The sequence below is a fragment of the Penicillium digitatum genome, chromosome 1, assembly GCF_016767815.1.
Source record: "Penicillium digitatum chromosome 1, complete sequence".
In the NCBI taxonomy this organism is placed as follows: Eukaryota; Fungi; Ascomycota; class Eurotiomycetes; order Eurotiales; family Aspergillaceae; genus Penicillium; species Penicillium digitatum.
In genome coordinates, this window is record NC_089384.1 from 2717381 (window position 1) to 2730103 (window position 12723).

Consider the following 12723-nt stretch of genomic DNA (forward strand, 5'->3'; position numbering starts at 1 on the left):
AACATGTTGGAGCAAGTCGTGTCGATCTTGTTCGTACCGAACGTCGTGTCGTCCATCTGGCTACCTCTTTGCCGGAATGACAACAAGCTTTCAGTGATGTTTTGATTGCCATGAGAGTAGACTGCCGTTGCACATATGCGCTCAGTCTAAGTTGAGATTAGGTAAATCGTTACTTCAAGAAAAGAGCAAATGGGGCTCAGCAGTTGACCCATTTTGTGCCAGATTCCCCTATATAGTCAGGTTTTCGGGGGTCGGTTCGATATTTGCCGATTTTACATTCACACGTAGTCCAATTTCGCCGATGCTCCTTCATTTTGACCTAAAACTCTTCACAAACTTCAAGAAACTCGAAATTGCTTGGCTCGAGGAGCAGTATGCGGGAAAACTTCCAGCCCTCGTACTGCTCCAGGTACCCACATTCAACAAAGTCATCGACGGCCGCTTGAGGGTGCATAGGCTCTGATCCTACGGGATCCCCGCACTCAACCTTTGTATACAGGATTCTTTGTTAACATTACGCCCTTCTGTTCATGGACAGATCCTAAAGCAGACTCACTATCGCGATAACCCTTTCGACCACATGATTCAGTCCCCAATGCTCAATTGTATGAAAATTGTTGATTAAAGGGCTTGATTTTACACCCAAAGTTCTTTTCTTCTGGAACGATGCCTTCCATAGTAGCATATAAGTCCTCGATAGTCGATTGCATGAGCATTGTCGACGTAATCTGTTTTTTCACATCGGGAGTTTTTCTTGATAACTACATCACATGAGAGCCATGCTCCAAATCGATCGAGCTCTCTTTTCTTCCTAGGGAGTTGGGATCAAAGTACCTTGTCTTACTGCTCAGACAGTCATCAACGCCGATGACTAGGTCAGGGGAAACTCGAGTTCGAGCCTAGACGACTGCTAAAATAAAGGATGAAACAGGTTCACAACTTTCTGATCGGATCCAAGATAGTAGTCCTTTTGGGCCGCAGGTACATGTTCAAAAAAAGAGCTGCCGCTTATCTCAAGCCCTGCCGTAGTTGACTGGAAATAGCGTTTACAAATTTGGCGACGCCTTAATCGAAAATAGCGACACTTTTGTCTTTCGTAAAACTCCAGCTTTCCACCGCAGCTCTTTGATGTCACATCTTGTCCGCTCTTGGAGATTCCCTTGCGCCATTCGGAAGTGATGTGCTTGTCGAATACCGGGAAGAAGTTAACACGGTGAATGCGATTACGTATAGCACAGATCAGTTTGCACCCCAGAACTTGTCTGTGACGGTGTCCATTACTCGCATCATCGAAACTTCTCTGTGTGTCACGAGGTCACTAGAGAACGTACGTTAGCTTCCAAGGTACTGCATTTGGTAGCCAGAGCTTACTCTAAAATCCCGCGTGATTTGCGTCTAAAACATTTGGAAAGCCGAATAAACCGTGTAGTCCATAAAGGTTCTCGCAAACCTTGGGCTGATTGAATCAGGATGTACTGTATTCAAAAAGGGGCAAGTCTGACTTAAGGTAAACAGTTCAGCAACGCATTGAAACCAGGCATTGAAAGCTTTTTGCGGGTGATTGAGGAAAGATAATAAGTTGGATGCCTTGCCCGGTCTCAAACCAGAACGCCATAGCATTCTTGGTATGGTGCATGAGGTGGTTGGGGCGAGGAAAATATAGGCTGGCAGAAACCGACTGAGCTCTCAAGTCAAAGGGCCACTTTCGAAGCCAGATTTTCTGACCTGGATTCTGATATTTTTTGGAAATGCCTCCAAAAGATCGATTTCGACCTTAATTTCCTCATCAAAGGGTTTGCTTCAATGGCATGTAGACACCAGGGGGTTTTGACGTGACATTTTGGTGCCTCGATTGCAAGGCCACCAACGTCAACATCTGCCTCCACACTTGTTACCAACGAATAACGAATTGCTATATCATCCACAGATATGCATTTGAGACGACCAACATTTTAGTCTGCGAGGTAACACTGAAATACAGACTACGTAGCAATTTTAACTTGTGTTCGCCATTTCCTGCTTTCGTCCTGGCACGCTCACTATCTCCACTCTCTCACACGAGGCCTGCATGTGTACACACGCATTTGCAAGGAGGAAATATGTCGACTCACAGTGGCTATTATCCCGGCCCTTTTGAACGAAGTGGGAAAGACCCGAGGAGTGGAGCCACTTTCTGACTGCACATTGCTGGAACTTGCTGATTTGGGGTAAGGACGTAGTATTTCAGACATCTTTCGTTTGAAGATCAATCCCCCCCCCCCAACTACCACTTCCGATCCCAGTATTCATACCTAATATATGGACCTCCTGGAAGTAGACTGGTGGGTCTCGGCTGCTCCCGTTCCATTGTCAATCGCCTCTTTCTTTCAACGATATCCAACCGCTCAACAGCCCTTTGATTTCCACCAGTCCTCATCGAGTTCAGATAACGGGTACGAGATTAACATCCTCAGTTTGATAAAGGCAGGGATAAGATTCTGGGAATGTGTGGCCGTGCAGTTGGCTTCCTTTGCAAGTGCTTTGCTGTTATCTCTGATTGGCCCCGAGGAATTGCAAAAAATTGAATAGTAGCTTGCTCTAGAGTGCGAGCTGTCAGATGGCTGCCAAACTGGTGTTTGATTCATGTATAACGCCCCCTTCTCCTCGGAGTTGCAGATTTCAAAATGACATGCAGACTTGCAGCGCAATTAGGGAAGACCGCAAGATGATCAGAATCGACATCCACCAGAATGATGTTTGCCTCACATCTGCATCGTGAAAAGAATCCTTGGCAGATATCATGTGACACGGAGTTCTTAGGGAAAGTGCATAGGGCCAGTGTCCATTTTAGGAAGGTACGTGTTGGTTGTATAAAAGGACACTCCCTTCCTCTTCTTTTCTTTCTCCTCAGCCCTCTCGACCACCATCTCTCCGTATCCCCCGGGACAGCGCAGGCAGAGGAATGTGTATCACCTATACATAGAGACATCAACATTACCAAGGTTGTTGAGGTCCATGTAGGTCCACACCAAAATCAACCCGGGCTTTCTCATCGGTTCTCTTTCCGAATCTCGAGAAAGTCGAGATTGGACACGAAAACGTTGTCACCGACGAGGTTGTAAAAAGTTTCGCACGACGGTACCCAGCCCTACTGACCTTCAAGCAGCGCTGGTCGGAGCATTCAGTTCTGGCCTTCGACCTCCACGATGAGCCTTATCGGATCTGAGGTCGCCACAGTTGGGCCATTCCGAGGGTGGGTTGCTACAACCGTTGCTTTGAAACCCGTCTTGCGGAAAGGGTTGGTGGATACACATATCTACGCTCTCTGGTCAGGTGGAGGACAGTCTCTAGTACGAAGCATTTAATGGCTTTTGTGAAGAGAGCTGACGACATTATGAGCTCGTCGTCGTTTAGCTTCCTGCCTTTCCAGGTCTTAAAAAAGCACGCTCTTTCTGGAAACCTCAATCCCCTGGATACCACCCACAGAAATTCGATTCGTCCAATTACCAAACCCACGACATTGACTAGTCCCTCGCACCCCAATTAGATAATGTGTGATTCATAATGATTTGAACAGGTTTTGACACTCCTATGCGAGGGTCAAAGACAGCCGGAAGGCTGTTGCGCTCGGCCTACAGCAAGGAGGGTGGCCTCGCCACCGCTCCCGCAAGCGTCCTCACAATCGTCAGCCTCAATTTTGAGTCATGGCCAAATGAATTGCAACATACTTAGACATGCGGAATTGAAATGCGGTAATCATATTGGAAAATCTGGCTCTTTTGTCCTATGACGGAACTCTCAATGACATTGTTGAAGTGTAAGGACGCGCAGGGGATGTACAACATCAACATCCCAATTCTTTGGGAAATCCTCGACAATCATGAGACTCTCCCAGGCATTTCAGAAGGTACTGAAACCAAGTGCAATATCTTGTAACACCTAGACTTCTCGCCAGCAGTGGAGTGGTGCTTGGACTATTGAAGACCTCGCTTCGCTATGAAACATCGATTGACCAAGCGGACAAGCGCGTTCATTCGCCGCTGAATTTTTGCAGAATACTCCGGGCACATTAAATCGTCGTCAAAGGATGGAAACACATGAATGGGAAGTGCTCTGAAGGCACCTACAAGGGTTCTTGATGTTGCTAAACTACAAGATCCTTACGGCCCTGTAAATTTGAATAACAACTCTAGGTAAGACTGGACGGACCAACCTCCCTTGTTTCCTCGATTAGCATTTTAACCTAGAATACAATTTATAAATAAGAGGGACATAAGCCCGATGGAGAGGAGATGTCTCCCTATGTTTTATATATATATATACTTTTCCAACGCCGAGAGCACAGGACATAACCCGCTTTGACTCTAAACTAGAACCTCCCGAAATCCCAAGCCGTGGGGTAAAAAAGTAAACATCGCTCATTGGTATGCCAAACTCCTTTGTATCATGACGCGAGAATGCAAAGGACAATCTCAAATCTCTTGCGTATCCAGCGCCCACACCTCCCAATGCTTCAACACCTCCCATCCCACCCGTCGTGCACGCCGTCTCCACACAAAACCATCATCGGTTAGAGTGTACGGGTAGCAGCCGGCGTAGGCAGCCGTCGCGTCTTCACTACCTTCACGCCTATCGAAGGTAAACGGGCAGCCAGTTGGTGGTCTGGGAGTTTCGCTTTCATCTCGGTCTCGTGATCGTTTCCCTAGTATTGATGGCGGTAGGACGCCGCGTCTTGGATTGGTCCAAGAGGAAATTTGTGTTGCCTGCGTATCGGGTGATTTGTAGGTGGCAATAGGCTGATACGGTGTGTTGAATCCAGTGCCACTGGGGCCTTGCGGGAGAACAGGGCTATTTGTCGTTGTCTCCGGGGATGCATTTTCGTTATTGGTTGGTGTTGGGGACCCTTTGTGGATCCCGAGTGGGATGGGTGCTTTGTAGAAATCCCGCAGTTCCCAGGCTTTCCAGCCCATGCTGATGACCTTCACGTTTCCGAAGACTTGCTTGTTGGCAAGCTCGTAACTCAGCATTTCCGTTAGAATTGAGTCGTCGATGTCCACCACCTCTGCGAGTGTTTTGGCATTCGCCAAAGTCTCTTGCATCGCCTTGCTTAGATCAGATACTGCCGTTCCTCGTGCAGTTGGGGATGTCCTCAGAGAAGAACTAGCAGATTGTCCGGAAGACTGGGGAATGAGAAGTCGAAGCGCCTTCAAATTCCGGAGGAAGGGTATTAGTAGACCAAGTGATTCCAGACTGGTAAATTCTGTTGCGAGGGCGAGCTGTTCCAAATTCGGACAGCTGTGGACGAGTCGCGCGATCATCCCAGTGGAGAGAGGCCATCTAGAGGGGAGAAGTAGATGGCGCAACGATGCGCCATGATTTGTGGTAATGTGTGAGAGATAGAGGTCTCGCATGCTAGCCATAGCATTGAGCTGACTAACTGGAGAGGCAGAAGCGATAGGGGAGTTGGTTGCATTGGTTGCCGTTCCGTTGGGCGCACCAGACAAAGGGTATTCGGATGTTGGGGGCGTGAGCGCCGATGAGACTGCACCTCCTCCGGGTCGTGGGCAATTGAGCAGATCGCTTGATTCCGATGTGACATTGACGAAGTATAACCGCTCGAGGCCAAAGAAATTCCCAATGAACTCCGAATTCCGTTTTGACACTGCATCCACCCGAACGGATTTCATGTGAAGCTTTGCATGGGGTGGAGTTCTCGGCCAGCTACTCTCGATGAATGTGTTGACCAGACTAGAGCCCTCAACACCACTGAGGAATGTAACATCTTCGACGGTAGTCGGATCGAAAGCGTAGTTGAAATCGTCGGTGTGGAAGGCATACAGATTTTGGAATGACAGCTTCTTGACCGTCAGTGGTCGCTTGCTTGCGATCAGCTTGCGGAAGTAATCATGCAGAGAGACACTCGGCTCGTGCGCATCTCGCATTCGTGGCGACCAATGTAATTTCAAATCGCACAAGTTCCTACTTTTACAAAGAAGAGTCGCTATGTCATCGGGGTAGCATAGCGGGTCGATATCGGTGATTTTCAGACATCGCAAATGTGGCATTCCCGGTATCACGAAAGTGGGCTGTGGGTGACGACTCGATGGAAACCGGATCGTCAAGGATGTGAGCTTCGGCAGCTGGGTCAGCCCTGTATAAACCGTGTCGAGCATTTTGGTGTTCAGTTCCCAGTGGAAGCTCTCCAGATTAGTCATGCGATCTACCGCAGCACGGGCGGCAATGTTCAACAGCATTGATGCGTCGGGCACCCGGCCGACTCGGGCATGCTCTTCCAGCTCATGTCCCTTCCATTCCCCGCGTAGTGTCATCGATCGTACCAGTGTTGCATAGGATCGCGTAATGATCGCATTCAACCCCATCGTGAAGGGACTGGCGCTCCCTATTCCTTCTGGTTGTTCACCGCGATAACGAATTTTGTCGTAGGAGGTCAGCGTTAGGCTCCGGTATAGCTGTGGCAACGCCATATAGTTGAGGACCCGACATGTCCGACATAGCCGGGCGAGATCTCCTGTGTCGTCAACCTACGGGCATGTTAGAGATGGAAGTGAGGTGTGCGGAGTTCTCCCTCTTACATGTGACACAATCTCCGCGATGAGATTCAACGGCAGAACCATCAACTGGGCACCGCCAGGCGGTTGTGTTATGCTCACTTCGAACATATTTCGATTGACGGCCGCCATGATGCGACGCCTATAGCGAGTTGTCACATGGAGATACAAAGAATATGGGGAAAAGACACCGGGATCGCTAGTTTCCGAGTGAAATTTCGTCTCCACTTTGGTAATCCTTGTTCTCACAAGGTTGGTCAGCCACTCTTCCATTCCGTAGAACCAAGTAGAGATCACTGATTGTCATCATTGGCTCTTAATACAGTAATGCAGTAGCAGCGTATTGCGATGATTAGATTCAATTTCAAACTTATAATGGGGTATCTTTCTAGGGTGTTGAATTTCTCACACCTTTCCAATAATCTCAAATCCATATGTACTCCATGAAAAGATCCAATAACAATGTCCAAAACTGACTAAAATATGCCTGCCTACCCAATGGCCAAGTTTCTTAGCCTCATTCAGCCATGCCCAAATGGTAACGTACACGTCTAAAAGTGGCGTTTTAAGAAGAGTTGCCATGTGTGTTGGGCCCGTGCTCAGGGTGGGATGGTTCCGTTGGTTCCGCTGACATATCACCTCTTTCTTCGTATGTCGTATCTGTCCAACTTTGTTGGTCGTCATCTGTGACATGATTATTGCGATCAGGATGGCTGATGGCCTCATTGATCAGTGCCGCAGCCTCGGGGTCATAGTGTAGAACATAGTCTCCGCCTCCTCGCTCTACATCTGCCTCCGTCCATGGAGCAGACGCTTGCGGTCGAGAAGGAATCACCCGCACAGGTAAATTGGGACGACTAGAGGGCGTTTCGTGGTGAAGGGGTTCTATTGGCCGGCTCTCTCCCGGTGGTCGAGTATCCTCTAGCAGTCGGTTTTGCGGTGACCATGTGTGCTGGCCACGGCGGCGTGCTGGAATAACGGTAACTGGTAAGGCGCCGTCGGCATTTTGTGGTCCCGTGCCTAGTCGGGGTTTCCGATGGAGAGAAAAGAAGTGGTCAGCTCGAGACCGCGCAGCTTTCATTTCTGCCTCGGCTTCTTCTGCTGCAGTAGATGGTCTATGTTCTGAGTATTCTTCCCCAGCTTGTGCAGATGCCACTTCTTTTGGCAGAGATGCACGTCGCCTCTTGAATGGGTGCAGGAGAACATGCCATCGCGGATCGGGTTGGATAATCTGCGGTGACTGCTCTCGGGTATTTTGAATAGAAAGGGCAGGACCATTTGGATTAGGAGCATGTGTCACCCTGCCTTCCAGTTCCTTATCTTCATCCAATTCCTCCTCCTCGTGCATATTTGGCATTGCGGCGGGAGGCGTAGGACTCGCCACCGAATGGTACCGGACATTGTATACTGTACTTGCTGCACTAGTAGTATCGGCACGGCTGATCGGTGTGATCGCCGCTGGGGGTGGAGTGGGCCGGTCATTGTTTGGGCCCTGCAGTGCCGACGTAGCGGCTTGGTTATATGGTGGTGCTCCGGCTCTTCTGTTTCGATTACCGCGAGGCAGTACAGCCCGGGCCCGTAGAGGTCGATGGGCTAAACCCATGACACCGCCCCATCCAGACGATGCGCCACTGCCACCACCTTGGTCGTGTCCTGGGCCCGAGAAACGTGGCCAGTCAACTTCTTCAGACGGAGTGACCTCAAGCATTTCATCGCCGTCGAAAACCTCTCGCCCGAGAATCCCATCTTTGGTTTCATCTCGTTCCAGCGCTTCAATTCGTTCCACCCACTCCCAAACCACCACACTGGCCGCGGCAGAACCTACCCATCGAATATAGGTACCCCAGCCAGCGATTTCTGGCTTCGCAATATCTAAAACAAAGAAAACGACGGGTATTAGAATGGCGCATAGCGAGAGAAGAGCCACTAAGCAGATATTCCGCATCTTCGGGTGGAAAAACGCATAACGATGCTTGGATATCGAGTAGAAAATCACCCACGCAGCATACAGAAGGTTGAGGGACAGCTCAAACAAGTAACTTAAAGCAGGAATGGCATCCTCGTATAGCCTGGGTCGTGTCGGAGAGCTCCTTGCCCAAAAATTATCCATGATACTGAAAGTCGTATCCAGCACAATCAACGCAAACCCAGCCCATTTGATCATAACTTTTTCCTTATGTCGCGGAAACAATCGAATTAATGTCTGAACCTGCGCAAGCCACAGAAATGTGCTCGATATGACGCGCACGATGCGAATTTCCAGTCCGTCAATAACCTCCTGGGAAAGCGCCTCAGCATCGGAGAACCCGTAGTCATACTGCCTCTCGGCGACTCGGAAGGAATCGACCGTGGCGATAGTCAACGAGACCGCAACCAAGATCGCGGCCACTTTCTGTAGCCACGGTCGCCCACCGACTCCGACCACCGACGAGTTCCCGGTATATGAGCCGCTGATCATCCCATGGCGGCCGAGGAAATTAGCGCCGCCGCCGGGGCCGCCGACATAAAAAGTGCGCGGTGTGATAAAAAGGATGATGACAAGAAGATAGCTAACGACAGTTGCACAGCCAATTGCATATAGCTGTGGGGTAATGGAGGAGTAGAATGGATCGCGGGTATCGAGGACAGCGGAGATATGAACATCGTCAGTTGGCAAGCCTGTGCAGGTAGGCTCGAAGATGGCGATTTCACTGAGGGTAATAGCAAATGATTTGTTGAGGTATACGAGTCCTGCAAAGAATTGGCAACTCGGAATTAGACACGGTTGTAAGGAGGGCCTCACCGAGTCCGCGACCGGCGGCCTGCAGCCTGCGGCCCGACGACCAAGATCTCGAGGAAAGGGGGAGACCACATACCATTACTAGGCAAGACAACAGGCGTACAACCGGGTAAATAAGTCTTCGTCGTAGTCGGTGTTGGATTCGCCCAGATCTGGCGGGGAAGCAAATGGAAATCATTTTCCATGATCGAACTCGATGTGAACGGCCTTGAATCGCCGTCCCTGGAACAGTTCATATACAGCGCGATTTCCACCGACGCGCCCGTGTCACAAGACCCTTCACTATTTAGACTTCCATTCTTGGCTTTGGTCGCGTACAGACGTTACGAATCCAAGGACTGGGGGGGGGGGGGGGGGGGGGTGGCGATTGATGTCTGGAGTTGGAGGAATGGCCACGGCGGTGTGAGATGAGAGGCACAAGACGAGAACTGTTTTTTTTTTCCCCTAATTTGCATCACAGAGAAAAGTGAAGATCAAAAGAAGGGTGACAATCTACGTGAGAAGAGCATTGAAGGATTAAGGTGGGAAATCTGGAGGGACGCTCCGCCCATTTCAAGGCTCGGCATTGGCTCCTCCACAAATTCCGGGCGCTAATGGGCACACTACTGTACTCTACTCCGTACTTTCTCTGCTCTCTTTCATAGCTTGCATGCCCATTAGATTGATTTATGTAAGCTCGGCTAAGTCAAGGGCTAAAAATTCACTAGCTGATCGAAAACATGTCCATCATCCATGTATCACATCACTCTTCACTGTCTGTACAAGATTCATCACACATAGGAGACGCTGATTTTCCATGGGTACCATTCCATCAAGAGATTTATGCCTGGGCGGCGAAACCAAGACTAGGTCCTTCAGAGTCGAAAACGACGTACTGGCTCTTAAGGAAGATATCACCGAAGATGGAGAAGCCAAGGCCAGTGTTGCTCTGGATACCACCGAAGCAGGAGGAGCTACCAGGGTTGACGGAAGCGTAGTTGATGAGGCTTCCGGGAACCACGGCGTCGTAGCCACTGATGGTCACAGTGAAGTCAGGCAGGTTGGCAGAGCAAGGGAAGACATAGCCACCCGCAGAGTCGCTGTTCCGGGCGCCCTTAACCTGTCTGTAGTAGGCGTCGACGACAGAGTCAGGGAGCAGGAGAAGGGTGGTACCGGTATCTATAATTCAAACAATCAGTGCTGAACCAGTCATGGATGTCCAAAGAAAAGATGTAACTCACCGGCAATACCGGTGATAGGGCCGCCAGTAGAACCGGAGCCGATCTTGTGGCTGTCGGTGGTGAAGGACCAGAATCCATCGGAGTTGTCAACGTCGGTGAAGGCAACAGATCCAATGAACTTATTCTCGTCAATGAAACCGAAGTCATAGGTGCCAGGGGCACCGTGCTTGAGAGTCACAGCAAACAGGGGCTGGTCGAGGCTGGACTTGACGGTGTCGAAGAAAGTAGTCTGAGGCACGGGGGTGACGGTGTTGATGGAGCTGAAAGCCAGACCCAGCAGGCCGTCGTTGCTTGTGTCCTGCACGAACTCCTCGCTGATCTGCTGGGCAGCCTCAACGGCTTGGCCAATGGCCCTGACTCCACCAACGGTGACAGTGTCCTTGTAGACATCACCACTGGCACTGCTGCCATCACCGTAAGAGATAGACCAGCTAGAACCCCACAGCTTAGTGCCGGAGCTGCCAATCTGGTAGACGTCGTGGCCATTCTGGTCCGATGGACTGAGTTCGGAAGAGAAAACCCAGCTATCAACTGTTAGTTGCGGTCCTGGAGGGAAATATGAAAAAAAAAAAAAAAAACAACTTACAGGTCAGCAGAGCCAGTGTCGAAGTCCAAGTTCAAGGTGGTTTCGCCAATCTTGACTGGCGTGAGGTACTCATCGTCGTTGCCTTCAGGGGTGGTAATGGCAGAGCCACTCACAGCAGCAGCGCGAACTGCGGCCGGGACCGGTGCACCATACTTGGACAGTGCTTTGGCGTACAAAGCGGGCAAGTTGACAGTCTTAGCGCCGGTAGTAGTCTTCTTCACCTGGCTTACAGTGAAGGCCTGACGGGGGCTCTTGACTGGCACAGCTGCAGCCGAGGCAGCGACCGAGAAGCAAGTGAGAGCGGCCGTAACTTTGCTGAAGACAACCATGATGATGGTTGTAGAGAAGGATGGATCTTATAGGAATGAAGCCAATGCAGGAGAAGATGGATTCCACAAACCGCTGGAGGGAAGGCCTCCTTTATAGCTTTTCTACATAGAAGCCAACCGCCGGCGTCCGAGAGTGGAAGACATCAACAGGGCTGACCATCACAACATCCCGGAAAAGGTGACACTGCTCTTCTAGGAAGGAAGCATGACGATCCAGCAGAATGTAGTCAAGTCGAGGGGAAACTTCGAGATCGTCATGAAAGCCATCGGCCATCCAGGATTGCGCAACGGAGTCCGCCACGCAGGCTATTGAGGGGTCAAGCCAAAAGCGACATAGTAACCAAGTCTCAAAAACCTAGAGGGTGTCGATGGACATGAGAGGACTAGCGTGGCCAGCGCACGGGGGGGGATAGAAGATGCACGCAATACGATTTAAGCAAGATACCTAGGGAGCTTGGTTATGACAAGCTATCTGAATGGAGAAGTCCAGCCAAGGCAAAGCGTTGTTTTGGAGGACTGCATCTTGGTACTCATTGGGTGAAGGCTGGCCAATCGCCATCCTTGGTGATCCTTGTGTAAGAGAACACTAGGCTCTCATTGGGTTACCCCGATAGCGAGTACGGAGTAATCCCACGACTCCGTAAAAGATTGTCTTGTTGACAGATTAGTCACGTTGCATGGGATTGTTCTAATTGTTCGGACCATTGAGACACTAAGCGCCCTGACGATCACCGTTATCTCCACGTCGGCCAATCATCTGCTCGAGGGCGCAAACAAGGTCACATCGCTCTATTAAGCAATTAGCGGGCCTCATTAGGTGAGACATTCGGTGGGTGAACCTTTTTGGGTTTAAACTTGGGTCGAGAAGGGTTGTCCGCCGAGATTCTGGCTCTGTTAGCTCTCAATGAAAACGAGAAATAAAAGTACAATCTCCGACGGGGATCCGTCCCTGTATTGCATGTTTTACTAATCCCTGCAACATTAACGTCGCGTGCTCGATATCAGAAGATGTGGCTCCTCCCCCCCGGAGAACGATCCAATAGCGGCTCTTGTTGCCTGCATTGAAAGAATCGAAGGATCTAACGGTTATCGATATGGCGAGCAGTTCAACGCGAGGATCAGCTGTCAAAAAAAATTTAATAATTAAAACTTCCGTTCCTTGGAAGAGAGTCCAGTATGTTGTAGTGATAAAGTATGCTGTACAGGGAAGTGACTGTCTTAGAGACACTGGAAAGTCCGGTAATCATCTCTTTGAATGAAC

General features: G+C 49.9%; 3 protein-coding genes across 3 annotated transcripts; all 3 read right to left on the minus strand.

Moving 5' to 3' along the window:
* Positions 1-4451: 4451 nt before the first annotated feature.
* On the minus strand, positions 4452-6680 carry Pdw03_3263 (extradiol ring-cleavage dioxygenase; the record flags this gene model as incomplete). Its single annotated transcript, XM_014676879.1, has 2 exons — positions 4452-6521; positions 6573-6680. 2 exons carry the CDS (start codon positions 6678-6680, stop codon positions 4452-4454), a joined length of 2178 nt encoding a protein of 725 aa, XP_014532365.1.
* A 433-nt stretch (positions 6681-7113) lies between these two features.
* Pdw03_3264 (PalH) lies at positions 7114-9512 on the minus strand (the record flags this gene model as incomplete). The annotated part of the gene is made up of 2 exons (XM_066100440.1): positions 7114-9278; positions 9404-9512. The coding sequence occupies 2 exons, from the start codon at positions 9510-9512 to the stop codon at positions 7114-7116; spliced, it is 2274 nt and encodes a 757-aa protein (XP_065955840.1).
* Positions 9513-10147: 635 nt separating this feature from the next.
* Pdw03_3265 (Aspartic protease pep1) lies at positions 10148-11462 on the minus strand (the record flags this gene model as incomplete). Its single annotated transcript, XM_014676877.1, has 3 exons — positions 10148-10485; positions 10548-11071; positions 11134-11462. The coding sequence occupies 3 exons, from the start codon at positions 11460-11462 to the stop codon at positions 10148-10150; spliced, it is 1191 nt and encodes a 396-aa protein (XP_014532363.1).
* Between the last annotated feature and the right edge of the window lie 1261 nt (positions 11463-12723).